We start from the raw sequence: 27,492 nt of genomic DNA, 5'->3' as shown, positions 1-27,492 counted from the left end.
CAGCTAGCATAGCTGGTTGCTGAAGCATCAAAGCAATTGATATTTGTATACAAACAGTGGAGCAACACATGTAGACAGATACCGTTATAAATTAAACATGACTAATAGGCCACATCAGATGGAGCAGCACAATGAATTATACTGCAGCAATAAATTATGATGTTATATTCACATTTTATTTGTGTTATTACTGTTTCTATAAAAAAAAATTCAGGGGAAAATATATGTTCTATATCATGTGTGTGTGGGGGCGGGGGGTCGATGCACATACATTTGAGACTTTTTGGTGGCATTAAATACATTAAAATATAGTAAATAGCATTTTTGGGCATGTTGACCATGTTGACCCCCACCCAAAATTGTTATATCCATGTATGGTATATAAAATGCAAAAAAAAAAAGCAGCCCCTCCTCGTACGTATGTTTGAGATGCAATGAGTCACAGGTGAGGGGGAAGTATCGTGCTTTCTCACTTGAAAAGAAAAAAAAAAAAAAAGCCATGTTTTCCCTCTTGCTCTCTCTCTCTCTCCCATCTATCTATATATGAGGAATCAACACTGAGCTGATTAGTCTGCTGTCGTTTCAATGCAAAACAGACTAAGAACAGAAAAGCCACCATCATTTACATGGCAATAGAATCGAAATGGAAAATGGTGTGCACGCGCGCGCGCCTGTGTGTGCGCGCATCATCAGCACCGTCGTCATCACCAGCATCATCACCATCACAGCTATTGAACGGTGTGCATTCTTAATTATCTTCTCGATTTAGGTGATAATAAAACGTTGACATCAAGCCAATAAAAACCACAACGCACCTCTTTTTTCACACTGCGCAGCAATTTCTGACGAGTCTCCTCTTCTGTCACGACAGATCAACAATCAATACAGCATGCGTGTACATTTAGGCAATGATCATCTTCGATGCATAATAAAAATAAGGCTTACCTCCCATGGCTGCAGGTTGCACACGCTTTCTTAGAGGTCAACACTGTCCCAAAAAAATAAAAAGCGTACTCCGTGTTCCTTTGCGACTAAATTAAACCTATGTGCTACCTCTCCGTCGACCAACACCCCTTTAAAGCTACAGTACACCCCCGATAAGCGGTCGTGCAGCGCGCGCGCGCGGGGGGGTTGTTTTGCAGCATGCACGGATTGGGGGTTAAGAAGATGCTCGTGCAGTCTCATTAAGGAGAGTCGTTGCAATTTTCCTAATGAAGTGGCGCGGGGATGCCACGCAACTGCAACAAGCCCATCAGTTCTCAGTATTGTTTTAGAATTTATTGGGCAACCACAGCCAGTGCAAGATGGTGATGATAATAAAAATGGGACTCAAGAATATATGGGTTCCTTAAACTTCTCAGCTCCTCTGTACAGCACTAATATTCATTTCAGGAGGAGTTGATTTCAGATACTTTGTCACAGCACGAATTAAACTCAAGTACCACGATGTGAGAACTACTAATTAAAGTCCAATTTACTTGTTAATTCTAAATGTCCTTGCTACGGTTTCAATTATAAGTAGGTTAAGTGAACATCGAGGAAGTGACCGAGGAAGCGAACAAGGAGGCGGTAGAGAGAAACGGAACGCTCCCATCTCATCTTTGTTCAACAGTAGGCAGGGCAGATGGGCAAGAGAGAGTTGTTGCTTTTTTTCCCCCATCAGCCATTATCGACTGCTGCTCGACTGGCTCACTAACGATCGCCAACTATTCTTCTGTTTTGTTTGTATAATAGAATAAGCATCTAAAAGGGGATGTCAAAGCGAGTGCGAAGCAAAGAGGTCTGCGCGGACTGCAGCGCTCCGGGTAAGTCAAACAAGCTAACTGCTCAGCTACCGTGCTAACCCGCTAGCCTTTAACACAACGTTATAAACTGTATTGTTCGTCTTTAATACACTACTATCGTGATCCAGTTTGCTAGTTAGCTCATTGTAGAGACATTTTTTTTCAGTGTTACGCTTGTGGTCTAACTGTGTTCTTGGTAGTGTTTTTACGTGCGTTTCTGCGCGAGATGTTACGAACTTTTCCATTTCTCGCGATATTTTTACGAGTAACATCTACTGTGTAATCTTCGATGAGTTAGTGAGGTGAAACTAAGACGTTTTAATGCTCTAGATGAAGGAGGGATGAATTAACCATCCATGGAACGAACTGTTTAACTGTCTTATTTGTTTATCCGCATTATCCATGACAATTTAAGTTCAATGTTGATATACCGTATCCATATACTTGAGTTTCTACTTCATGTGTGTTTTGCAGAACCTCGCTGGGCTTCGGTCAACCGAGGCGTGTTGATCTGCGATGAGTGCTGCAGCATCCATCGAGGACTGGGACGACACAGCTCCCAAGTCCGACATCTGACCCACTCTGTGTGGCCCCCTTCCCAGTTTCAGGTGACTCTGGTGTTACCGCCTTGTGTAGCTGTTGTCCAATCTCACACATTAATAGAGCATTTAATGTTTTTTTTTTTTTAGATGGTGCAGACACTTTACGGCAATGGAGCCAATTCGATATGGGAGCACAGCCTTCTGGACCCCTCATCCTCAACTAGCGGCAAGCGTAAAGCCAATCCTCAAGACCGTGTTCAGTAAGTATCTGTTTTAGGAGTCAATTCTTGATCACTACAAGACCGAATCAAATCAAATATGCTGTGTCCAGTCCCAATAAGACAGAGTTTATTAAGGCCAAATACCAGATGTTGGCGTTTGTCCATCGAATGCCTTGTCGGGAGGACGACAGCGTGACCGCCAAAGATCTTAGCAAGGTAAGAATTCAACATTCCACTGAATCATGCAAAATCCCATTGAAGCATTGAATCTGTATTCAGTATTAATAATTTTCCACACAAAATAAAAAAAACTTGACCTGCAGTCAAACTCAATCCTTGCCAAACTCACTCGGCTCTCTCTGTGCAGCAACTGCATTCCAGCGTTCGAACAGGGAACCTGGAGACCTGCCTGAGACTTTTATCCCTCGGAGCGCAGGCCAACTTCTTCCATCCGGTGAGTGAGACGCTCCAGCCGATTGTTGGTGTCATTTCCTTTTCAGGTGATATCATGTTGCTAATAATATGCCTTTTTTTTTTTTCTTCCACGGGATCACAGGAAAAAGGAAACACGCCATTGCACATAGCGGCAAAAGCGGGACAGTTGTTGCAAGCCGAGCTGTTGGCTGTGTACGGAGCTGATCCGGGAGCTCTCGACTCCAGTGGGAAGACTCCTATTGACTATGCGAGGTAAAGCCAAGCCAGCGTGAGTCATTTGCAGTCTTACGGGAAGAAAAAAACAGATGCGTATGATATTCCTATTTCAATGTGCTAACCAGAGCCAGAAGGTGAAAAAAAAAATCAAACTAGCAATCCGCCATGAGCATGTTGTCCGATACAAGATGATGATGTCACATGATGGCTGACTAATTCAATGAGTGTAACACCGAAGCATAATTCAGTAGGCCAGCGTGCTTAGCTGAACATTAGTTCTGTTATTTTTAAACATATGCCAGGGTTCCTAAATTCTGCACAGCCTGATAATAAAAAATAAAAAAACCTCCAAACAGGACTATACCTAAATATTTGTACGTCTTCCAAACTTGTTATTGCAGACAAGCTGGGCATCAGGAGCTGGCCGAGCGTCTCGTGGAGATCCAATACGAACTCACTGACCGCTTAACCTTTTACCTTTGTGGACGAAGACCAGGTAAGAATGAGAAGCACCAAAGTGACTCCTGTCTAGTGGCTGAGAGTTTGATGTCATTGTTGTTGTTGCAGATCACAGATTTGGGCAACACTTCATCATTCCCCAAATGGCTGACAGGTACTCCTACTTTTATATGGAGCTCTGGTGGGAGGGGGGGGCTGTTAAGAAACCAAAATCACGGGTTAAGCATGTATGTCAATGCTGTGATAAAAAAAATTGGGAGTAATGTTGTTACTAGTTTTAAATAAAATCAGAGAAACTGTATTAATTGCAGCAATTAATGCAAATACTTTTCCGACCCTGCCTTCTTTTGATGGCTACAGGAATAAGTAAGTATCCGGCGTGTTTTGGTGACCTTTTGTTACACACTTTTTGTTTGCTTTGAATTCATTTACTTTGTTCTCTTTTAAAGCAGCCTAGATTTGTCCGAATTTGCAAAAGCCGCTAAAAAGAAGCTCCAGTCTGTAAGTCCTCCTGTTCTATGACTTATTTTGAAGTTGTTTGACCTATTTTTTGATTTTTTGTTTTTCTTGTTTTGTTCCAGCTAAGTAACCATCAGTTTGAGGAGCTTGCTATGGATGTTTACGACGAAGTAGACAGACGAGAAACGGATGCAGGTAGAATGCGGCAAAAAAAAAAAAGATTATACAGTCGTTAATGCATCAAGAGAAAATGAACAAAAACATGAAATCGCACAGTCACCGTGACTTTTCAGAAGTCAAGTCGTTGTCATCTTTCCTGTGACAACAACATGACCTTGAAGGCAGCACGACTAATGTCGCTAATGGATGATCACCCCCCACCCGCCCACACACGGCTTGATCCTCAATTGGCCAAATGAAATTCTAGCTGAATTGTTTGAGTGGAACAAAGCTGAGGTGGAAAAGCTCCAGAGACAATTTGTATAGTCATAAATTTAAGTGGCAAGTACGTCCATTTATTTTGTGTGTGTTTTTTTTTTTTTCTTCTTCTAGTGTGTTTGGCCACTCAGAACCACAGCACGCTGGTAACAGACACCACGGTGGTGCCTTTCCTGCCGGTCAACCCAGAGTACTCCTCCACCAGAAACCAAGTAAGTTCTGCCCCCATTTTAAAAAAAATATACAAATTTAAGTGTATTGTTGTTAGTTAGTGAATTCCTCCCTCAGGGTCGTCAGAAGTTGGCGAGGTTTAGCGCCCATGAATTTGCTACCTTGGTCATCGATATTCTGACAGACGCCAAACGTCGGCAGTGGGGGAATTCCTGTGACAGTCCCAAAGGTGCGACCGTTTTTTTTTGGGTCGCACTCGATTGGCGTATAGGAAATTATTTTCCTGTTACTGTCCATTGTACGTCTCTACAAAATGTCTCTGTCTACAGAGAGCGTGGAGCTGATCCTGCAAGGAATAAACAGTCGCCACAGCAGCGAGAGCCAAGACAACGACCAGCCCGACTACGACAGCGTGGCCTCGGATGAAGATCCGGTCCAAGATGCCATCCGCAGGGACAACGGCACTGATGGAAGGACCAAGGTTTGGCTAGCCGCCTGCTCTCTCTCTCTCTTTCTTTTTTTCTCCCAACACTAATCAAATGAATTTGGCTGACCAGAGCTCCGAGTCATCCGACTTGTCGGACGGAGGACCCATCACGGTGCAGGAGTTCATGGACGTGAAAAGCGCCCTCACCGCCTCGGAAGCCAAAATCCAACAGCTCCTCAAAGTCAACTGTCACCTGAGTGAAGAGCTGCGAGCCATGCAGGGCAAGGTTAGTCAAGTGCCAAACCTCTCAGTGAATCGGACGTCGTCGTCGTCGTCTCATTTCCTGTGCGGCGCTGCTCAGAAACACCTAAAGCTTCCGTTTCCTTTTTCTCCAGCCAGCGAGATCTATTTTGCTTAACTGCTGGTTCATTCACACGGCAGTTTTAAGACCAGCTTTGTGACTTTTGCCACATGAAATTAATTCACATTTTATTATAGGTCAGGCAAATGCAAAGGAACCATGTGATATAAAAGTCACTTTATAGTTGTTAACATCATAAACACTTAGAATAGCCAAAATGTTTTTTCTTGAGGTTTGGCTGCAATTTCCTCAATGATCAACACCCCTCTTTCTCATGTCACCCCTCAGCTGAACTCCCTGCAAACGGAGAACACGACGCTACGGTGGCATGCCCCCGCCGCGCCGCACCAGGTCCAGGGGCCCGCGGGCCGGCGCCAGACCCGAGGCGTGCGCGCCATGTCCATGTACGAGACGGGCTCCATCCCCAGACAGTCCCCCCACCGCGACGCCACCGCTCGGCGGGAGGACGGTGTCGTTTTACACCCCTTCCCCACCAACGTAAGCGTCGCCGGGGCATTGCGGCTCCCGCTCGGCCGTTGACGTGACTCGGTATACATGCCTGGCTTGGAGCTGGTGGTGGTTTTGTTTTTTTTGTGAGATCATTCATTCATTTGATTGGACTTGGCTGAACTTGGTGTGACCCTTTTCTAGATGGGGAGGGGTCCTTTGGGAACGGCCGCTTCCTCCCTCCCATCCTTCCCCTCTTCCCTGTCCTGGTCACGGGACGAGAGATCTCGAAGGGTTAAGTACCGGAGGGCTCCGCAAAAAGCACCCCCGCCCTCCACTTTTTGCGCTCTCACTTGGCGTGCGTCTCTTTAAAAGCAGCTTGGCTTGTCTTGCCGTCCGCACCCTCGCTTTTGATTAAAGCCACAGGGTCTAAATGTCCCCGAAAAAAAGCTGAAATGTGCTTCTTGGCCCTCGATGAAAACATTCATTATTCACGCCAGCATTTGTTTGCATCGACTAATCGCATCCTTTCGCTTGGCGTCCTTTTTGCACCCGACAATGCATGACTGTGCGGTTTTGTTTGCTCATTTGGACGGGATGGTAACTGTCTTGGTGTCCCCACAGGGCTGCAGTTTGGAGGCATACAGCCCCATGCTCAACTGTGAGACTGCGCCGAGCCACTGTGACCCAGAAGATAGCGGGTAAGAAATTCCTTGGGTCTAATCAACGACACTATATAGTTTAAACTCCTCTCCCCCGTCTTTTGTGCGCTTTCAGTGGCCCCCTGGCAAACTTTGAGGGGGCCGAGGGTGAGACTGAGCGCGAGGAAGACGCCGCCGCCCTTCCGTGCACGGAGGACGTCATCTGTAAGACGGAGCAGATCACCAAGAACATTCAGGAGCTTCTGAGGGCCGCCCAGGAGACCAAACACGAAAGGTACGGCGTCCCAAAGTTTTTTTTTTTTTTAATAATAATAATACTAAAGTGCAACAATTAATTGACAACTAATCAATTCCGATAAGTCGGTAAATATTTTGTTAATCACTTAATTGTTTTGTGAACTTTTACTTATGATTGCTTGTATTATATCGCTCCCTAGTGGCCAAGGCCAACACACCAGATGAAGCGAAACCATTTTTTTTTTTAACGTGTGCATCCTACAGCTTCGTTGTTTCTAGGTCAGCACATAGTCATGTTTGACTTGAGGGTATAGACATGACCGGCCGGGCCTCATTCATACTGGTCGCCCCGAGCAACAAGGCAAATGCAGCGAAAGAGAAGCAAGCAGCTGTATTCTTTGGAACACATGAAGCGTAGTGCACGTGCACTATTTTTTTATTTTTTTTTAAATCATTGAACGTAACAATAACAAATCAGGCAGCGACTAGAAGCTGACCTTGTTCAAGAAACTTTTCATTGCAGCTCGTGTGCTCACTGCCATTTGTCTTCACTTTCACATTAGTGCGCTACATTTCATGCATGTCCGACTAAGCCTTCTTTAAATTTTTATTCAACTGTACATATTCGCTGCCAGTTTAAATAAGTTGGGGGGGGGAAAATGCATACAGCATGAGCCATACTCGTAACAGACAAAATGGGGCCATCGCCGTGACATCGCTGTCTTCCCTGGCCTGTGTGAAACAGCTCCTTTGTTTGGAGTTGATGCGACACTTACTGCACATGCAGCAGTGTGAAAATGCAAATCTCTTGTCGAGAATAAAACAGGCAAATGGATGATAATAAATAAAATCATTATTCAGTTATAGGGAGGATCATAAAAAAATAAATAGACTGTAAATATGAATGACCTACAAAACATACAAATCCCATTTGATGCAAATAAATGTTAATATGTACATGAATAAATAATTCTATATGCATTCAGTAAATGACACGGCCTTAGCACTGACTTTGCATGTATATTTGTGTCACTCCGGGCAGCTTCCTCCCGTGTTCAGAGAAAATCTGCGTGGCTGTGAAGGAGATGGCCGCTCTGTTTCCCAAGGTAACGCAACACCTCGCAAACAATAGCATGTGTTTACCAAACAACACTACACAATGTGCAGACTCTTGCTCATTTTGCCAACCTCCGTGACAATATGACCGGTTCGGATTTCTTCCTTGGCAGAGGCCGTCCTCTGAGACGGTTCGCAGCTCCCTGTCGCTGCTCACCTCCAGCGCCAGCCGCTTGCACGGCGAATGCCGCGGCCCGTGCCCGCCCGCCGCCGCCGACGTCCAGCTGGTCACACAACAGGTCATCCAGTGCGCCTACGACATCGCCAAAGCCGCCAAACAGCTCGTCACCGTAACCACCAAAGAGAATAGCAACTAGCCAGAATCCCCTCCAGCCCTCCCCCCAAAACGATCATTTCACGTCCGAGAGAATTACATTCCTTTAACTTGGGAAATTGAACAGTATTTATTCTTAGCTTGATAACGAACAGTGACCAGGGGTTCACAAACTTTCAGTTCCGGCGGAGAAAAACGGCAAGTAAACCGAACTACCAAATGTGCCATAGGAATTGAACAGGTGCTTATTTGTGAGAGGTGAAAAACGTCAATGTTAAAAAGAATAGAATTACTTTTTTTTTTAAATGTTTCATCTTACGACAGTTAAGTCACATTTTTTCCGACGTTTTGAAAATGATACAACGCAATCTTTTATGGAGAATTGTTTACGGATCCTAGTTTCCAAACCCCTGGTTTTAGATGGAGAATAAGTTACCTCACAACTGCAGCAGCTAGCGATTAGCATTCCACTGATAGCAATGGCGTTATTTCATGGATTTGTGACTAACCCCAGTTTCAAGCCTTTGCTACAAAGCAAGGAGGATAAATCGCCATGGCAACTACGATAAACCCTCGCTATTTGTGGGGGATAAGAGAAGAGTCCGTTTGCGAATAGCAAACAAACGAGCGGAGAAATTCCTTATTTTTGAAAATGAATAGTTTTAGACTAAGATCCCGACATATAAAGATTTAATTTAGGAAAAAAATAATTATCAATTATCACTGTTAGCTTGTGCTTGTTGCAATATTCAGCAGAGAGAAAACATGCGGTGAAGATTCTCTGTAACTTTTGCTAACAATCCAGGGATCTTAAAGCTTCTTAAAGCATGACGGACTGAGCCGGCCGGGAATAGGTGAACTTTTCAACAAAGAGCCCGGTTTAGGTTCCATGGGAAAATCGTGAATAGGTGAATTTGTGAATATCAGTCAGGGTTCACTGTATCTTGCATCAGTGTTTTCGGTACAGCCATACTTCTGAAAGTGTGTGAGGGTGTATACACGTGTGTGTTTGTGTGTGTGTGTGTGGGAGATGTCCTCAGCAGCTCATGTGAAATCTATATCAAGTTATGCAAATGCTGCAGAACCTCCAAAGTGGAACATCTTAATTCAGTTCATATTTTAGCATTATAGAAGCATAACAATTTGTAGGAAACAACTCAAATCAACCTTTATTTAGCCAAGGGGCATATTTGATGTCAGACAGCACACCAAACAAAAGTGTCAATTAGGGTAGAGTCATTATGTCTACTGCCCCCTTGTGGAAAATCATTGAAATGTTCTGCCTGACACTATATGTTGCTGGCATAGCTAGATTGAACAAATTTGCTGATTTGAAGTAATAAGTAATTCTCAAAATGGAATACAATCAAGCCGTTCCAAAATTAAAATAAGCTGATTTTTTTCTTTTGCTCTTGAATTGCACCACTTTGGTCCAACTGTGGAGGTTCCGCTGTGTATAAAAATGTATGTATCAATGTAATTATCAGATTTAATCCAAAATGCTTTTGTTGTATTTATGAAAGTGCATGCCATACCTCTTGAAAAAAAAATGACCAGCGTTTATTTTCTCAAGTCCCCTTTAAGTGCTCTGAAGTGTTTTCGACGCAAAACCCAAACTATTTGGAGCCCTAGTTTGGGAAACTCGGATCCAGGTAAATGCGCCCTTCAATCAACTCTGATCTAACGTGTCACTTTCAGTCCCGAAATGCCAGCGGTGGAAAAAGTAACAGAATACCTCGGCACCACGGAGCCCAGTTGGTCTAAGTTACATTAAGTCTCCAAACAGCAGAGAAGAGATGCCGTTCAATGTCATCTTGCTTTGTTTATGCACTGTAATGCAAAGAAATCACAATTGTGTCCAACTATGAATATAAAATGTTTGCCTTTAACAGGTGCCATCAACTTTCCAGCCTGTTGTATTTGGGTGCCGCAATTTACCATATTTATTCTGAGATGGGAGAAACTTTTTTTTTTTTTCACAATTCAGTTTACCCAACAACAAATCTCTACAAATTATGTTTTGTGAGTAGCAGTGTATATTACTTTTAGGGCAACTATAGCATACAGAAATACATATAAAGAACTTTAAAATGTCTCATTTAATGAATGATGTCATGTTTGAGTGTATAGGTTAATGAGAAATGTATTAAGTATGTAAATTGGAACAAAATTCCATTGACACCTGTCGCATAAAAGTATGACGACACAGGTGTCCCTAATGGTGTGACCCAGATCTTTCGTCATCACCGCGCGACTTGAGGAGAGCAACTTTCGAAAGTTTAACCATCGAAATTTGCTTTATATAATTTAATAAGACGGATAGAAACAAAATTAGGTGCTTTAAATGCAGTTTCTAAAGAAAAGGAGGGACACCTGAGCCCAAAGGCGCCTCCTACCCGATGAGAGGCCACTTCCGGGTTGTGTTTGTACGGGAGCAGCTCATGAAGACTAGTTGGTCGTAAGTAGGGCGATCAACATGTCTCTGCTTCTGGACAACAGCTTCGGAGAACTGCCTCCGGACAACTCCGTCAACACCAAACTCTTCCTAGAGACAGTCTCGCACCTTCCGTCCTTCTTCGGTAAATAATCATAATCCACTTGCTATATGACTCTGAACTAGTTTTAATGAATGATGTCATTGGTGACCCCGGCGACGGGTTACACATGTTATTTTTTCACAGGTTGACAGCCCCGTGTTGGGCACTTCATTGAACATTACGCCATTTATAAATGTGCCTCTATATGTTATAAAACAAAACAGGTAATCACCATCACATTCTAGTTAAATGTCACTTTTTTTCTTTCAGACTGTTTGGGCTCCAAAGTCTTTTCACCCATCAAGTCAGACATTAATGGCAACATCACGGTGAGTGTGATTGAGATGAAGGTGTGACTTGATCATGGAAACGGTTGTGTTATTTGTGTGAATATGTGTCCACAGAAAATTAAAGAAGTTTACATGAAAGACCCGCAGCGGTACATCACCCTGCAGCAGATCCTGGAGGCCGAGCGGCAAGACCTTGGGGTCGAGTGGCCCAAAGCGGGAGCCACGCTGGCTCTCATGTGGCTCAAGAGGTGAGGCAGCAGACATTAGGTACACCAAAGCAATAAAATCACTTTTGTTGGGAAGGCGTGTCCGCAACATGGCTCATTATTTATCCCTTTCAGGGGTCTCCGTTTCATCCAAGTTTTGCTACAGAGTTTGGTCGACGGTGAACAAGATACGAACCAACCCAACCTCATTCGCATTAACATCACCAAAGCCTACGAGCAGGCGCTCAAGCAATACCACGGGTGGTTTGTGCAGAAAATCTTCACTGTGAGTGTTAGAAGAAAACCCACACAAGCACCCGCAGAACATGAGAACATCAGAAGGTAGTACTGTTTGTTTACAACATAGTGATATGCAGAGCCCCCTAGTGGTAAGCAAAAGACTCATCTTAATAAATAGCCAACTTTGTGGTTGAAACTTTTTTCATAATACATTTAAGTGTAGTTCAGTTTTATTTGACTTTTAAGAACGAAACATTTCCATTTAATCCGTTAAAATTCTTTGTTTTTAAATATTTATTCAGAAATAATTTTGGTTCAAATCGTTTAAGAATGCCCTGGGCATGAAAGTTTGCCCAGCCCTGATCTACATTCTATGAATGGCTTATTTATTTTTCCTATCTTGCAGACGGCGCTGTATGCGGCTCCCTACCGCTCCGACCTCCTCAAGGCACTGTCAAAAGGAGAGGATGTGAAAGAGGAAGAATGTCTCGAAAACCTGCGTCACTTCCTGGTCAACTTCACTGCCACTGTTGATGCTATCTATGAGATGTACGTGAGGCTCAATGCAGAGATGCACTACACAGTTTGATGTCGGAGGACAGCGGGGCCTCATTTATCTGCCTTGCGTGTGTAATTTTTACAATATTTGTTTTGTTTTGTTCCTTATGACAGAATTTGTGAAGCTTTACACTTTAGTGTTGCATTTTAGTGTCTTTTTAATGCAGCCCTCCTTAACATTATAACCGGTGCCTTAATATGAATGGACCAATGGACAGTGTTGTCAAAAAGTATTTAAGATGTATTTAGACAGACATGATAACAAAATTACAATTTTCCCAAAAGTGATATACATATACTGTGTTTTGATTGAAGGTTGTGCTTGTTTTGTTTGTTTATTTTTGGGCACTGTAATTAGAATGACCTAATTCTCTCCTTGAAAAAATTAAATAGGACTGGTAAAAAAAGAAAAAGAAAATCCAAGAGGTTCTAAACGAATCACAGGAAACCATGTGACCTTGCTCTCTTCTTATTGGTCTGCTGCGTGCTGGCGCAAAACACAAACCGGAAAAAGGCTGCGGAGTATCGAAATTTGAGTAAAATGGACACTAACGGCAACATGCAGTAAAACTGTTGATAAATTAAAGTAAAGACGTTTGCCAGGCTGCAGGAAGTTAATAGTCGAATGCTGTTCAAGTTCTTTTGTACAGGTGACAGGTGAGTTCGATTCATCACCTGTTTTATGTGGTGAATGCTGGGAGTGGCGTCACCAGCGTTCAGCGTTATTGCTAAAACTATTAATTTCTTTAAAAAATAAAGATTTGGTTAGATTTTTTTATGTTTACGAGCGTTAGAAATTCCCTTTTAAGAGACTACATCGTTTGGCCTCTAGAGGACAGTGTAGGCTTGATTTGATACTCTACAGTGACGTCACAGTCGTGACGTTTTGGAGGGACAACGCTTCACGTAAATATAAATTATTTTGTGAACTATTTTCAGAGTGTAATAATAGTCCGACAAAAAATGATTGTGTTCTTTTTACAGGTACAGATCTCGTCTGTCAAACTTGCTTCGTTTGAGTCAGCATGACTATTATACTGCCCCCTATTGGCCAAATCACGTAGAAAGGTACCCGCAATAAATGAATGACTCACAAACTGTTTAATTGTTTACATTTTCTGTAATTGTTATGTTCTATGAGAGAATTAAGTTTTGAGTATGGTCACTGAACCTTCGAGACATATTAAGGCACGACCGCACTATGTAATCATTTATTCTACGTCTATATAATTCAGTCAGTTTAAGAGTTTTATTGGAAGACAATTTAATTCCTCATCTTCGTGGAAAAAGAGATTAGGATCACCTTTCCTTTCTCCTTCATTTCCCTGCGCTAATCCCACCAGATCAACTCTCCTTCTCCTCCATCTGCAGGCCGCCTTATCTGAAGTATGTCCCAGGAGGTCGGAGCGGCTCCTGTTCCCCTCCCGGAGGAGCCGGGCCTGAACTAATCGTCAGCGAGAAAGGAGAGAAGAGGGGGAGAGCACGTCTGTGTTCCAGGTTGGTTTATCAGCACGGCGCCGGGGCCTGTCCTGACAGATAAATAGCATGAAAAACGCCCCACGTCCAAGCCTGCTATACAATAGGCTCAGATCAGCAAATCACCCCCCCCCCCCCCCCCCGACAACTGCGCCTCAATGACAACAACACTGACCTTTAAGGCTCGGATTATTACTTATCAAGCCCGTGTTGCTGTTTTAGCCCCCTAACCAGTGAGCGGAATACTATTACATCTTCCATCTGGGTCATTTGTTTTGTAATACAGACTGGCTAATGCTGGCATTAATTTCCTTTATGTGGTAGTTACTGTGGTGTATTCACATGGCCAATGTGAAGGCCACAAAGGTATGACAATCAGCTCTTTGGGATTTGCATTATTTATAGTCAGTCTAGCAAAAGAATTTTCTCATGGGGAAAAAAAAATAAGATTAAAGTCAGTTAATGAATGGAAAACCACAATTATTTGGATCTACAAAAATGTCATTTACTTGACAATCCTCATGAGGAAGCAAAGGGCAAAAAAGGGACAAGTTATAATGTACATACATATTTCAACAACATACCTCATAATGTCTGTAGATATAATAATTGCACTTAATAATGATAGACACACTCCCCCCCCCCCATACAAATCAATATAAATAAATATTATACAAGCAGCGCAGACACACAAGCAAGTACCAGCGATTGTGTGCAGTTGCCTCATCGTTACAGTTATAGAGAGGAAACCACAATATTAGGTACACCTGAACAGTCTAATGAGATCCAATATAAGAGCAGCATTCAAATTTCAGTAGAGTGAATTTCCAATACAGCTCTTGATATTGGGTTGGATTAAACTGTTCACCCAATATGTCCAGTGAATGTTTGGCTCTTAAAAAAAGACCCCGAAACAAATAAAAATCCAGGTCAAAACACAATCGAAGAGCACATTCTGCTCAACCTGACCTGCGGCGGACAACATTAAAATCAACTAAGACTTTAAAAAATGTGACAGAATATTTATCATACTCTAGATAAAAGCTTTACTCATCATCAGTAATGCATGAGACAAAAAAATATTCACATCTTTACCCCCATGCCTCCATATAGTGAGAATCATATTGGAGAAGCCTGAGTGTTCATGATTCTTGGGGAGTGGGCAAGCAATTTCAAGTACAGTAACTCTTTGTTTATAATTATTATTATATTATTATTATGGCAGACAACGGTCACTGTAGGCGCTCTACGTCAGTATGATATAATGGCAGAGGAATCAACATCCTGGCTCATGATTATCGTTTTCCTTCAGAGTCCTTTGACACGTAAAACCGAGAACAGTCAGCGGGCCTTCGGAACTCGGAATTCAACCAAAGCTTTCAGGGGAAAAGTCAAATAATAGATTAATGTATATACGACTAATATTCTCCTCCAGTGGTTTACGAAATAAGCCCTGCCCGAGTACAGTTCAGTTGTATTTAACTTTTAAGTTCAATATTGTTTGTTTTCAAGCGTTTAATTAGGTATCATTTCAATTTTATGTGCAATACTTTGAATTATTATTTAAATATCCCCCCCCCCCCATATTTAAGTGCAGTGATAATATTCAAACTTTTTCGTGACCTCATGTTCTTACGCCGCTTGGCAAACTGAAAACTGTTGTTTAATAGTTTGTCATAGTTTAAGGTTTAATCCACCCGAATCAAAACATTTATAGTTGTGAATTAGAGTGAGGTCATTTTTGTGTGACTTCCTGAATCTTTTGGTCAAACTCCGACTTAGACGACCACTGTACAAACGTTGTCGGCCGCGTCGCATCTCATCTGTAGACGGGAAGTTGAATGTGGGCGTGCGGATGATGAGAATGATGAGGCTGCTGCTGCTGCTGCTGCTCCAGCATCTGCTGCGTCCCGACGGCCTCGTACCCGCGGCCCAGCATGCGCTCTTTGATGCAGGGCGGCTGGATTTCACTGATGAGGCACTCCAGAGACTGCAGACTTCTGCTGAGTGCTGCGGCGTGGCACAGACTTGAGCTCGGCGGCCCGCAGCAGGCGGTTTGCTCTGTGCCGTAGACCTGAGGGAGAAATTTCCAGTAAATCTCCATACATTTCTGCTAATGGAACATTTCAATTCGGAAATTGCACCTGAGGGTGAACAGGAACTGGAAGAGGGGGAGGGTGGAAATGTGTCTGGTGGTGGAATCCGGGATGCGGGGGCGCCATGGTGCCCGGCACCTGAGAAGCGTAGCAGTCGCTATTGGGTGTAGCGGTGAGGCCGTCCCACAGCGGCGTGAAGAAGTGTCTGACCGAAAAGTGACCCTGCATGGGTTGATGTACCCCGTACGTAGAGGACGCCAAAGGCGGCAGGCAGCTTTCGGGAGATTGCGCAACGCCGGAGTCGAGGTTGTACATCCTGGTGGCTCCCTGCTGGTACACCTGATGCCTGTGCTGCCACGCGGCGTAGTCGGCTCGGGCCACGCGGGCGGCGCTCTGCGTGGGGACCACCGCCCCGCCGAATGCCATGCTACTTTGCGTCGGGGGGATGCCGGCGCCAAAATCCGAGTGAGCCACGGCCGCCACCGCCTGCAGGGAGGGGCTGGGCCTCGCCTCGCCCCCTGCCCTGGTGACTCTGTTCAGCTGCCTCATCAGGCTCTGAACCTCCGCCAGCTCAGAGCGAGGGAGCAAGCCGTGATCTCCGCGAGAACAAAGCGTCTCCGCGGGAACATCGGGCTTACACGAGTTTACGTGATAGGCCTTATGCCCCGGCCTGATGGCAAATCCACCATTCACTGGATTTTTATACGGCGTCAGACAAGCCTGGCTGTGCGCTTGTTTGGTCCTTTTCCCTTCTGAGTTTTTCAGCACGCCCTTAACCGCTGCCGCCTTGCCGATGGCCAACAAGCCCCGGTAGCCTCCGGAGTAGGGTTGCGAGTAGGGACTATAGCTCTGGCCCGTGGTGTCCAAGCCGTTCACCGTCTTGCTCAGCTGTTTGTGTTGCGGCACCCGGATGTCCGAGGGAAAGATCTTGATGCACAGCGGGCTGCTGGCGGTCTTCTTGGCAAAGGCATCCAGCTCGGCGGGGGACGGGTATCGGGAAGCCGCCGAGGGTGATTCGCCTGGAAAGGGGAGGGAGACAGAAGTGAGCGATAAGTCTCAGTCAGTCCACCCCTTGCCCAAAGTGCGCCGAGATGGCTTGCAGCAAATGAAAATGAGCACTATAGAGAATGGATGGCTGGATGGCCGCGGAGTCCGCAGCCGCTGAGCTCAAACCGTGACAAAAAAACGTCGAGGCAAAGATTGAATCGTAAGCGGAGAAGTCGACAGCGGGACAAACGGCGACTTGATTCAAATGTCATTAGCTGGGCTAATTTCAAGGCTGCTTAACGCCAAGCGACGATGTAAAGGTTGAAAAAAAAAGGTGGCCCCGTTTGAAACCATAAACGAAGACCGGGCTGTAAATTACGGCCGGCTCGCGGTGTCGCTTTTATTAAAGTAGATGCGAGTCAGCTGGGATCAGCAGACTGCGGGTGTGCACTGAGAATAAAAACTACACTTCATTTAATTCTCAATAACAAAACCAATTCCAGCTTTGCGGGGGCGAGCGAGCTTGCTCCCGTCTGAAATTGATTCAGGAGTTTATTTCATTTCAGGCCCACGCTGGGTGAGACTAAACCCCCCCCCCCCCCCTCCATCCCCTTCTACCACCCACCACGACTGTGAAAATGATTCAATCTACACGATCCTTCCCATGAAAGAAAGAAATTAGGTGTTTAAAATGGAGGGCCGAGGACGGAGGGTTCAATCCAGGAGGGAATTCAACAAAAACACCACCAAGCAAAACATTGCTTAGTATGTGGAGCACCACCACCAAAAACAATAACATCCGCCATGTCGGGAGAGACCTTAATACTCACGCAATCTCTCTGGACGATCCATTTCGGATCGCTGGTTGCCTCTTGACCCGTAGGAAAAATTAAAAATAGAGGTCATTGTTGTCATTGGGAAACTTGGAGTTGGGTTTTGAATGCAGCTTTGTCATCGGAATGATGTTTCATTCTCTTGAGGTCTGAAGATGAACTTTTGCCCTATAGTTCAAGTCTATATTTTCTTAACAAACTTAATTTAGTCATTGTCTTCTGAACTTTTGTATTTGTTTGAATGGTTGTATTGAAAATTGCACAACCTGAGGGAGTGTCACGCTTTCAGTTTAGGCGTTATATAATCGTTGAGGTTCAAATATTCCATTACAGAGAATCCTTAAGGTATAAATAATCCTTTTTTTTTTTTAATCATCCTTAGGGTTAGGATTAAAGTAATATTTTATTGATGATAAATAGAGTCATGCTTGTGTGATAATCCGCGTCAGATGCCAAAAACATTTATAGCCTTTGGCAAATAATTTAATATTTATGAACGTAAGGGATAAAACTGTTCACATGGGATGATGATTGGACGCCCAATGATGCATTTAAAGCCTAATTGCAGAAAAGTGCTCTTATTTTCCATGCTGGATAATGCTGGCCAATTATAAGACATGGCTAATTTAGCGAGAAGAAAATCAAGACGTGGTTCTCTGTGAAAATGTCGCCGTGTGTGTGTGTGTGTGTGTGAGGAGCAGGGCGTCTGGTTTTGTTAGGGCAGAGATTAGAGCCATGTCAGAGCCGCCCAGACACAACACAGCTGCACTTCCCACCGTGGCTGCATGGCTGCGCTACTATGGAAACCTCATTAGTTAATAGGCACAGCCCCCCCCCCCCATGCTGCACGCACATATTTATCACCCCAGCAGTGGGTGGGATGCTAACACAGAAGTTAGCTTTGATCCATTTCGAAGTGTTGCAATAAATTCAAATGTGTGTCTCACTATTTGGCAGCTTTTCACTCAGTCCACCCTTAGATAAATAACACTGTAATGTTTTTTGCTCATATTTTCTGCGCATCAATTAAAGATAAGCAACAAAAACAAGCAATAGAAAGCCAAGGTCCCCCTGAGCAACCATCAAGCGTTGTCAGGTAAAGAAATGGCACGCAAAGATAATTAACAGCCCGACCTTGATCACCCAGGAACCCGCCGACCGCACGCTGCGTCACAGGCGGGGGAAAACAACAGTGTGGAAAAACAAGCAATAGCGGACGACATCATGCAGCGCTGACAAATTCTTAATTATTTGACCTCGCCATGCCGCCCCCTCACCACAATGATTGAGGTAGATAAGATTTAAAGGAGGTATTTAATCGCTCCTTCTATAGAAGTTGCTCTCATTACGGGGTCATCTCATCCCTAAAAATGAAATAATTAAAGCAATGTAATTCCCCACGCACTTTTTTTTTTTTTAGTTGTTTCTTTAACGGAATAAACAGTCGAACACGTTAAAGAGTATTCCGAAACAAATTTATGATGTCACTTAATTGGTGTCCGTTGCACACTTTCCCATAATCCCGATTTCATCCCTCCGTGCAATCAACTTTTCACCACCGCCGTGCATTGTGGCCACGTTTCCAAGTTATGCAAACACGAATGTGGAAATATTCAGCACTTTTGTTGGCGGTGGTATGTAAATAGTCTTTCATAAGCTTTTATTCCTCCCCCTGAACAAACCCTTGCCATGCTTTCTGCCTCTTAAAAACAGGCTAATCTTTTTCCCGTGGTCACACTTGAATCCTACACCCCCTCCTCTCCAGATTAGAGCGGATACCTTATTGTTTGGGAGCAGTTAAGAGTTAATCACTGATTTACGGGCAAAACAAGCCCTTTGCACGACCTCCAGCTGTTACCCTGAGGGGACGCTTAACGCCGAGGGCCCGCTGTATCCGCCGATTCTCAGGAGAGATAACGTTCATGCATTATTCCGTGATAATAATTTCCCCAACACGAGCGCCGCTCTTTTTTCATTTCACGCCGAATCTTTCTACCGAGCTGCGATAACAAGAGAGCGACTCGGCGCGTACTTAATTACAGCTCGGCGTATTTAGCGAGTCGTGATATTTAACATAACGGCCCGAGACCGAGCGTTGCCCATTTGTAACGCGTTGAAAAAGCAAACTTGGAACGGTTGCCATGACAACCTCCCCGATGCGCACGCTTGGCCCCGGTAAGTCCGGTCATTAAAAACCTTGTAATTAATTGGCCTTCCCTCCAGTCATCTGTTGTTTGCCCCATAACAGTCGGCACCTCAACCTGTCAATGCCGAGCTCGGCAAGCGGTGATGAACGGGCCCTCGTACCCCATCATGCCCGTTAGGGGGTGCGCCAGATGGACGATAGGAAACGGCGTTCACCCGCTAAGTCGCGGTTCACCGTTTGGAAAGCTTTTCGTTGAATTTTAAGAGCGCTGCATATTTTCAAAATCAAGTAGCACCTGTACAAAAGAATCATAAATATTGGCCAATTCAAGAAAAGTCATCAAAATTCACAGTGAAAGATTCACGTTATTTTTCATGACAGCTAAAATTGACCCAATCAGTATGGAAGGCTTGAAATATATGAGAACTAGAGCAAGATAGGATGCATTAATATTTATTCGCTGTAGGGTTGCTTGTTCACGTCTCCCCTGTGGTCGTCGCAACCTCGCCGTCGCCGATGAGGGGAAATGGGAAATGGAAAAAGCAGACGCCGGCCGGGGCATGTTGACACCGGAGCACACGCTCTTGGATGTCCCTCACACTAACTCTCTATTCATGTATGACAAGTCTTCCACAAACACGTCGGAATAGAAATATACCGCCAATCCTCACGGGTCCAATGCCCATCAAAAAAAAAAAAAAAAAAAAGAGGTGCAATTTGATTAAATTGTAAATGATTTGTTTTGGGAATTTGGCATTTTTTAAAAAACCTCAATTGTCCCCTCAATTGTCCCCCAATTTCATGTGATAGTTTATGTGTAACGTGTAAAGGCGAGTGTTTACTCTGCTCCCAATCACCCCATTTTTGTCTCCATTGCATCTCGGCAAATGCATGCAGCATGACCTCGGGCTCGAACACTTAGACCCGTGTGTGTGTGTGTGTGTGTGTGTGCGTGCACTCCAGGAGGCTCCTCAGCGCCCGTGTCACTCTTCATTTGTTTCCGTGGCGCCTGGCCCAGCGTGGGCAAAGTTTCCCCTCTAAACCGGGTCCAAGCAAGGCCAGCAGCGGGGGGGGGGGGGGGGGGGGGGGCGTTGAGGGATGAGGACAAGCGTGGGGGGGGGGCATTTTCAGGCCCGGCTTTCAAGTCGAGATAAGAGAGCGGGTCGTTCATTCACTGCCGATCGCATAATTCCTTATACAGTGGTTTCACAGAAATGGGCCTCTTGGGCTTGCGAGCTTTCATGTCCGTTCCCTTTCCATTTATTGACAGCTAAAAATGGAAATGGCTTTGAAAAGCGCAGCGAAAGGATGTCCCCATTTAACTGGATCCAACAAGGACTCATTTAGTGAGGAGGCCACACAGAGCGAGTTCCCGCCGCCGTGCTCGTGCTCCAAATGTCAGCTTGGCCGCCGTAGGGGTGCTGTGCACATCCCGGAGGGGAGGGGGGGAAGGATTACGTCCGCCTTCCCCCAGGTAAACATGATGAGAACACCGACCGCCCCCCTCCCGACCACCCGTTCAGCCCCGAGGCCAAGCGGGCCCTTCTGTTCCGACGTTTAGCAGACAAGCTCTCCACTGATTCCCAATTAATATTTCATAACAGGGAAGGCAAAGACTTCAGCGAGGCAGAAATGGGAGCGTGCGTACAAGGGAGGGGAAAAGTCTCTTTACTCCAATTGAACCTGTTACATCAGAGCTTTTATGGCTCTTTTAATAGGTTCCGTGACCTCCGGAAGCATGAAACTGGAACCCAATGAGGTCTAATTACCTCAAATGCAGCACAAACACAGAGCGGAGGCTTCAAACAATAGTGCAGTGATTCATCAGGGAAATGATAGTGCATTATATTTTTTGACTATCAAATGTCACAAGTGATTAAATTTGATTTGAAGCGTACACAGAAAAGACTCACCTTTACGGGTACGTGGCTGCGGCGGTGGGGGCGGCGCAGGTAGCAGCAATGGCGGCGTGAGGACATCCAGGCTTTTAGGCACGCAGGTCAAATGTTGCGACGACAGGTTCTGCCGTCTTTGAATGCAGGCCAGCATGATGGAGCTTCACGGCTGCACACAGCCCAGGTGGACCTGCTGGGGCGGGACAAGCCAGACCTTAACACGGGAAATCTTGGTAGAACTTTTTTAGTTGTTCACGGGGGATTTGGAAACCGGCAACACTTGAGTGGTTGTCATGAAATAAAAAAAAATTGAAAAGAAATCATTTGGGAGCTACTGTTTTAAACCTTGCTTCCTTCTTCAGCTTTTCCAGGATGGCACTTTAACAATATATATTCACAGCTTAATTTATTCTAAATTATTTCGCAAACCCAAAAGTTATGGCTTGGTGGTCCCTGGAGCGCAGTTTGAGTACTAGCTTTTATGATAGCGACCATTAAAATCTCTTCCAGGCGTACTTGCCCCCCCCCCACTAAAGACAAACCCACTTCCAAGTCGACACCTTTAATATCCAAAGGGGAGCAAAAAGACTCCATGTTGAAATGTCAAAACAAGCCCTCCATTAGGGAGTGCCAGGAAAGGGGGAAAGGAACAAGATGGAGAAAGGCTCTCTCCAGGGAATTCCCTTTTACTGGCAGACAATGAGACGTGAATGTTTCATTATGGTCATAATTTGAAACTGGGATGGAGTGGGGGAGAGAATACAACAGGGTGGCCATTAGCCTATAATTGAGCCAAGAACATCCATGGCGCCTAATCACTACAAGCAATGACATTTTTGTCTTCTTAACTGAAATGAGTTCAGGAGTAAGGACGGTATTTACTAACCAAGTTTGGAACATCACGATAGCAATTGTAGCACTTCACGCTAACACTAACTAGCGTATGCTAATATTGCACTCGGTGTGATCATTGGCATATTTGGTCAATCAAGATTAAGATTTATTTTATTTTTTTAATTGCTCAGCCCTTGCTCTGATGCAACCATTTTTGCAGGCTCTGCATGTAACACAGGCTTGCTTAGTTGCTACCACATCCTCCCTAATAGGGTCAATGGGCGCTCTTCCTGTTACAATAACATTACGGTGCGGGCTTCCAAGTGGGGTCCTCTTCAATCAGGAGATAATCTGTGCTGGATACATGATGCCAGAAATTGGAGATTTTTTTTTTTTTCGAAAAATGTCAGTCAGGCCTGTCCTCCACCACATATGCAAAGTCTTCTGAGTTCAGCTAAGTCTTTCTTTTTCTGTCTTGCATAAGGTTGAAAAGCCTCTAAAGTTTAAGGTGCACAGGCGACTAATCTTCATCCGTCTCCAGTGACATCCGTCGAGGGGATAAGCAGCACAATGAAGCCCGTAGAAGGCTCACCGGGGGCGATAAAGACCGTGCGCTTGGCCGTCCATCTGCTGTCCCCTACGGTGTTTCCGATAAGGACGCTTTGGCAGTCATTTGGATTTTTTTTTTCTCTATCTTTCCCGCACGGATTATGAGATGGCACTTTGTGGGACGATAACAAGGTCAGGAGGCGAGCAGTATGGGGGCGCTTTAAATAGCGGCTGTATTAAGCTTTAAATGCTAACTACATTTTGATGACAAAAAATATACCCGCCGGCTATTAATGTGTCGTCAAACTGGCAGTAAGGAAGCTGCTGACAATCTAATTGCTTTTTGCTGAGATAACCAAAATAGCACTCGAGCAAGGACCGCCGCCAGGGTTGGCGCGTTTCGCAATCCGCAGCGTGTGCCCTGGCAAGATCGAAGCGGTGGATGGCAACGAACGGACGGCCTTTATTGTGAACTCGCTCACAATGGACCTTCTATCAGCCATTCAGCTTCTCGTGCAGTCGGAAAATCTTGCCATTTAATGTACTTTGCCATACAAGTAGACTAAAACAAACCATTTTTAAAAAAAATCTGTGTTTAAACTCAAAGCGGAAAAGCAAACAACAACAAAAAAGATTTTGATAATGTCTGTTGTGCGCCGCTATGCTAACTAGCAAGGCTCAGCGGTACGGTTACTGAAAAAAAATTAGTCGCGCCGTAAAATTGGATGCAGCGCCATCCGTCAAAGTTGGGGGGGGTCAGAAGAGCTCTTGTAAATTATGCAGGAAGCAGCGCACCTGTCTGACCCTGCGGGCTCACCTGTGGCCTCCGGCGACCCTGCGGGGGTCACGGCAAATATGGCGACTAATTGCTAATCTGGGATGTGCGCCATGCTCATTCGGGAAGCTGGTTGATGATTAGATAAAAAAAAAAAAAGAGTTGCGATGAGGCTTTTCACTCGATGGCTGGATTAGCATATGAGTGCTATGCTAATGTTCTACTGCAAAAAAAAAAAAAATAGGTCACCAGTCCATACAGACATTTTTTTACAGCACTAGTCCTCGTTCGTAACAAGTAAACTGAAATTTATCCCAGCTGACTCTTCGTACACTGATTCCACTTTTATATCATGTCAAACACATTCGACTATTATAATACAATGCAAACCCCCAAAAGCTCATTTAGTTGGAAGCAAGCGATTAACAATGAGCGACGGTTGCGCGATCGATGAATAACAAGCTTCTTATTGTGTAATGAATTGCTTATTATGTATGGAAGCGCTGCAGGATGCTGTCTTAATAATGGGAGGCAGCAGACAAGTAGTTTGACACACACTGACTGAAATAGACGGCAGTGCAGCTGCTGGATTCAACACCCCCCCCCCCTTACACCCCTCATACATTTTTAATAGAATCTATTACTTCTGGATTAGCCGATAAGAGCCGGCCTGCTTAAATTCTATAATAGTTTGCATAATTGCTATCAGCGCGCCCTAGAAGAGCAGCCAATTTTTCTTTTTTCCTTTTCTGCGGAAGATATTTTTAAGTCCCATTAAGGTTTGCCGAGAGGATAATCAAACAACCTGCTCTCAACGCCGCCAACGATGATCATTTCCTATCCAATGTATATCAAATGCATGCCTCGGCCAACGCGAGAACAGATGTCCGGAGCGTTCCGTGGCATGTAAATCATTTTGAGCTGGACAAACATTGCCACTACTTTTCAAGTCTTAGCTTCCTATTTTTGCCGACCAGTTTATAAAAGTTGTAGTTGGACGGTGCACAAGTAATTTTCCTTTCGAGCAGATACAGAGAAGATTTGTCTGGCATTGTCTCATTTAATTAAATACTGTAAACACAAGTCAAGAGTCTTGGAACACAACGTTGTATTTTTGTAGGGATGGTTGATTGGAATTGTGATGAAGGCCCAAGGTAAAAGCAGCGCACAGCGAGGGGGCTTATCTTATCCTCATCCCTGCGCGCTCGTCGTCGAAGGACAACGGCTACGCGGTCCAACCTTTGCGAAAAAAAACCCTTCACTTCAAACACAAACAGATGGTAAAAATGTTTAACAGACAGATAAGATCCCAACATTTGATTGTGCTCTCATTTTTCAATGTTCCGTATTCTCGAGTTAAGTTTTCAAATTGGCAAATGCGGCTTTTGTAAAGCTCTTTGGGCGCCCACCGTAAAAAGCAAATTTCAGTAAGGTGGAAAAGTGAAAAGAAGCTGATTTAATTTGAAGGCCGTATCACCCATCCATGACAACAATAATAATAAATGTGTCTTTCTCTGTCCTCAGGCCGCTTTCAGTTTACTGCTTCTCTGTAAAAGGTCAACGATTCCCTCAAACCATTAAAATCCTAGCAGCCTGTGTATGTAATGCTCCCTGTGGGCGATAACCTTATGATAACCTCGTGGAACGGTTCGAGGGGGGCCGTGGGGGGGGGGGAATTGGGTCACTGACCCACCCTGCGAAACCTTGAGCGAGAGGCGAATAGTGATGCCTTTGATTGTAATTTGACAGCCTGGATTATTAATTTGAAGTAATGGCGGGGGCACCGGCACGCAAGGCAAAACAAAGATTAGCCCGACAGTCCTGCCCCACATCCCCCCAACCACCTCCCCCGGTGACCCGCGGGGGCCTCCCCTACTCCTTAACCTCCCACCCTTAACCCCTGCTTCCCTGCCTCTGGAAAGAAAAGACTAATTAGACACATTTCAAAAGATGGCAGTCAAGCTGTAATTGCACATGGCAGCTAAAAGGTGATCACGCGGGCGTATATCGCTAAGAAAGCTAACCACGGGCGTCAGCCACCATCGTCAAAGAGAGCAAAAAGCAAGCAAGCAGGAAGCTAAATGACAAATGTGTCCTTTCTTGCAGAAGTAGAATTACTGCTGCAATGTTTGGCTGGAAAAAATCTAATAACCGATTGGCTGATTTATTTCCAAAAAAGAAAAATATATTGAATATTCTACCCTAACTTTTCGGCCTTCCAAAAAGGCAATTCTAAGTGTACACTTGGCCAGCCTAAGTAGACAAGCATCTACAAAAATGACAATCTGAAAGCTTTTATGGCAAAGACAACGTTGTCGTTCGTCACATCCTGCACATTTCTCTCTATAGGTGGCAAAGCAGCTCTGTAATCCCACTAAATTGCACTTTTCCTCTTCGCTGTGCAACACCCCACCTCTGCCGGCCATAAACAGGATAGGATTTCACACCTGGCCAGTAATCATCTTTAAAAAAAAAAAAGACCCCCTTTTTTCCTGCAGCGCCTCCAGTCAGCCTTCCACCCTGTGCAGAAGGCGAGGTGCGAGCACGCCACCTCCGGCCTGCACACAATGGACGCGGAAAGGCGCTTTGAGGGAAGGCGGGTTGGGGTGGAGGGGGCGCCCCGGTGGTGAATGGGCCGTGATAAAAACACTTCAAAGTGCTTCCCGGATCCACGGAGATGCTGCTGACATATGAGGCGCCTTTCAATGGGAGCACAAAAGCAGCGTCTAATGCACACACATGCACGGGATGGACTAGTGCTGCTGACAGGCAAGACCAGGGGTGGGCAAACTTTAAAGCTACAGGGGCAAATTTTGATGACTAAACAGATGGTCCAGATCATCAAAAACAAGTTAAGTGGGGAAAGAGAAGTGACACTGTTCTTATTCTATTTATTTATTTGAGTTATTTCTTGACTTGTAAAAAGTATCATTTAATTAACCGACTACTTGAAAAATACATCAAAAATATTTCTATACTTTTTATTGTAACGAGATTTTTTCCTTTCATGTGCCAATTATTTAGTAATTATATGTAAAAACACAAGTATTCATTTTTAAACAGTTAAGGTATTGTTCAATAAAATAGAAACAGAAATGTCAAATACACGGGTACAATTGTTTATTTTACAAATATTTAATTTAATTTAAGACAAATTAATTCAACATTATAGTAAATGTTAAAATTGTTTACTTCCCAAGTATTCCTCTATATATTTACAATTAGCTAATGAATTAATGAAAATGAAAAACAAAACTTTAAATCAATTCTTAAACTTTTATTACTTACAATAAAACAATTATCCAACTATTTACAGGAACACATGAAGAAAATATGGATATAATACGAAAGTAAACATGAAGTATATTGTCATTACACTATTATGTGAATGCTTGGTGGGGCGGATTTAAAGACCGGAGCGGACCATGTGTGGGCCCCCAGGCCATACTTTGCCCACCCCTGCAAGACCCATTTAGAGGCTAGATGCAAATATCGCTTGTCACATAATAACAAAATATGTGCAGCGCCAGCTTCTAATTTACGGTCATTAAATCAGATAGCGCTCATAAATAAGCATTAAACACCTGCCAAGCTTTCTCTCTCTATTATACGGTTTATTGAAGTGTATGCGTGCGTGTGTATATATGTAATATGTCGTCCCCAAAAGGGTTTTCTTACAGAGTTTTCTCTTCTCATGCGGCTTGTTTATCTTCTCCGCGTCTGGCTGGAATGAAAGTCCCAGTGTATTCCTTGCCAAAGATTCCGCGATGCCATTTAACTCCTCGACGTATCCACCCCGATTATTTTAATCCTTTTTCTAC

General features: G+C 44.3%; 4 protein-coding genes across 9 annotated transcripts in view; 3 read left to right on the top strand and 1 right to left on the bottom strand.

The window, feature by feature from the left end:
• Positions 1–1,558: 1,558 nt before the first annotated feature.
• Positions 1,559–10,352, top strand: LOC133163546 (ARF GTPase-activating protein GIT2-like). 3 transcript variants are annotated; one of them, XM_061293571.1, is made up of 20 exons: positions 1,559–1,805; positions 2,259–2,392; positions 2,474–2,586; positions 2,658–2,763; positions 2,915–3,001; positions 3,104–3,234; positions 3,600–3,694; positions 3,766–3,811; positions 4,110–4,158; positions 4,239–4,311; positions 4,669–4,766; positions 4,843–4,954; positions 5,055–5,206; positions 5,283–5,438; positions 5,802–6,011; positions 6,165–6,254; positions 6,585–6,661; positions 6,738–6,896; positions 7,902–7,965; positions 8,089–10,352. In XM_061293571.1, exons 1-20 carry the CDS (start codon positions 1,754–1,756, stop codon positions 8,290–8,292), a joined length of 2,208 nt encoding a protein of 735 aa, XP_061149555.1. In that variant the 5' UTR covers positions 1,559–1,753; the 3' UTR covers positions 8,293–10,352. The 3 variants fall into 3 exon arrangements, with proteins under 3 accessions (XP_061149555.1, XP_061149554.1, XP_061149557.1); XM_061293570.1 differs by having other exon boundaries at positions 1,562–1,805; positions 4,107–4,158; XM_061293573.1 differs by lacking the exon at positions 6,165–6,254 and having other exon boundaries at positions 1,564–1,805; positions 4,107–4,158.
• Positions 10,353–10,479: 127 nt separating this feature from the next.
• Positions 10,480–12,368, top strand: LOC133163552 (glycolipid transfer protein-like). The gene is made up of 5 exons (XM_061293584.1): positions 10,480–10,828; positions 11,057–11,115; positions 11,191–11,324; positions 11,418–11,568; positions 11,929–12,368. Exons 1-5 carry the CDS (start codon positions 10,726–10,728, stop codon positions 12,109–12,111), a joined length of 630 nt encoding a protein of 209 aa, XP_061149568.1. The 5' UTR covers positions 10,480–10,725; the 3' UTR covers positions 12,112–12,368.
• Positions 12,369–12,505: 137 nt separating this feature from the next.
• The window catches only part of cplane1 (ciliogenesis and planar polarity effector 1), a 32,944-nt gene continuing 17,957 nt past the window's right edge, over positions 12,506–27,492 (top strand). Inside the window, exons 1-3 of the mRNA XM_061293569.1 lie at positions 12,506–12,986; positions 13,065–13,148; positions 13,452–13,577. The gene's annotated coding sequence lies outside the window, so the exon portion shown is untranslated. The remainder of the gene's footprint in view (positions 12,987–13,064; positions 13,149–13,451; positions 13,578–27,492) is intronic.
• On the bottom strand, positions 13,939–27,491 carry LOC133163548 (protein FAM222A). 4 transcript variants are annotated; one of them, XM_061293576.1, is made up of 4 exons: positions 27,350–27,491; positions 21,532–21,706; positions 15,701–16,671; positions 13,939–15,630 (listed from the first exon to the last, which is right to left on the bottom strand). In XM_061293576.1, the coding sequence occupies exons 2-4, from the start codon at positions 21,665–21,667 to the stop codon at positions 15,376–15,378; spliced, it is 1,362 nt and encodes a 453-aa protein (XP_061149560.1). In that variant the 5' UTR covers positions 21,668–21,706; positions 27,350–27,491; the 3' UTR covers positions 13,939–15,375. The 4 variants fall into 4 exon arrangements, with proteins under 4 accessions (XP_061149560.1, XP_061149559.1, XP_061149562.1 ...); XM_061293575.1 differs by having other exon boundaries at positions 21,532–21,703; positions 27,350–27,489; XM_061293578.1 differs by lacking the exon at positions 27,350–27,491 and adding an exon at positions 17,470–17,510 and having other exon boundaries at positions 21,532–21,666.

The sequence above is a fragment of the Syngnathus typhle genome, linkage group LG12, assembly GCF_033458585.1.
Source record: "Syngnathus typhle isolate RoL2023-S1 ecotype Sweden linkage group LG12, RoL_Styp_1.0, whole genome shotgun sequence".
Taxonomy (NCBI): Eukaryota; Metazoa; Chordata; class Actinopteri; order Syngnathiformes; family Syngnathidae; genus Syngnathus; species Syngnathus typhle.
This window is presented reverse-complemented; position numbering and strand designations above follow the sequence as displayed.

Coding starts and splice junctions, on each gene's coding strand:
- LOC133163546 (XM_061293570.1), top strand. CDS start 1,754: ATGTCAAAGCGAGTGCGAAGCAAAGAGGTCTGCGCGGACTGCAGCGCT. Junction 2,393..2,473: donor GGCCCCCTTCCCAGTTTCAG/GTGACTCTGGTG, acceptor TTTTTTTTTTAG/ATGGTGCAGACACTTTACGG. Junction 3,812..4,106: donor ATTCCCCAAATGGCTGACAG/GTACTCCTACTT, acceptor TCTCTTTTAAAG/CAGCCTAGATTTGTCCGAAT.
- LOC133163552 (XM_061293584.1), top strand. CDS start 10,726: ATGTCTCTGCTTCTGGACAACAGCTTCGGAGAACTGCCTCCGGACAAC. Junction 10,829..11,056: donor GCACCTTCCGTCCTTCTTCG/GTAAATAATCAT, acceptor TTTTTCTTTCAG/ACTGTTTGGGCTCCAAAGTC. Junction 11,325..11,417: donor GCTCTCATGTGGCTCAAGAG/GTGAGGCAGCAG, acceptor TATCCCTTTCAG/GGGTCTCCGTTTCATCCAAG.
- LOC133163548 (XM_061293576.1), bottom strand. CDS start 21,667: ATGCTGGCCTGCATTCAAAGACGGCAGAACCTGTCGTCGCAACATTTG. Junction 16,672..21,531: donor GCAGCCACGTACCCGTAAAG/GTGAGTCTTTTC, acceptor TCCCCTTTCCAG/GCGAATCACCCTCGGCGGCT. Junction 15,631..15,700: donor CAGTTCCTGTTCACCCTCAG/GTGCAATTTCCG, acceptor TTTCTCCCTCAG/GTCTACGGCACAGAGCAAAC.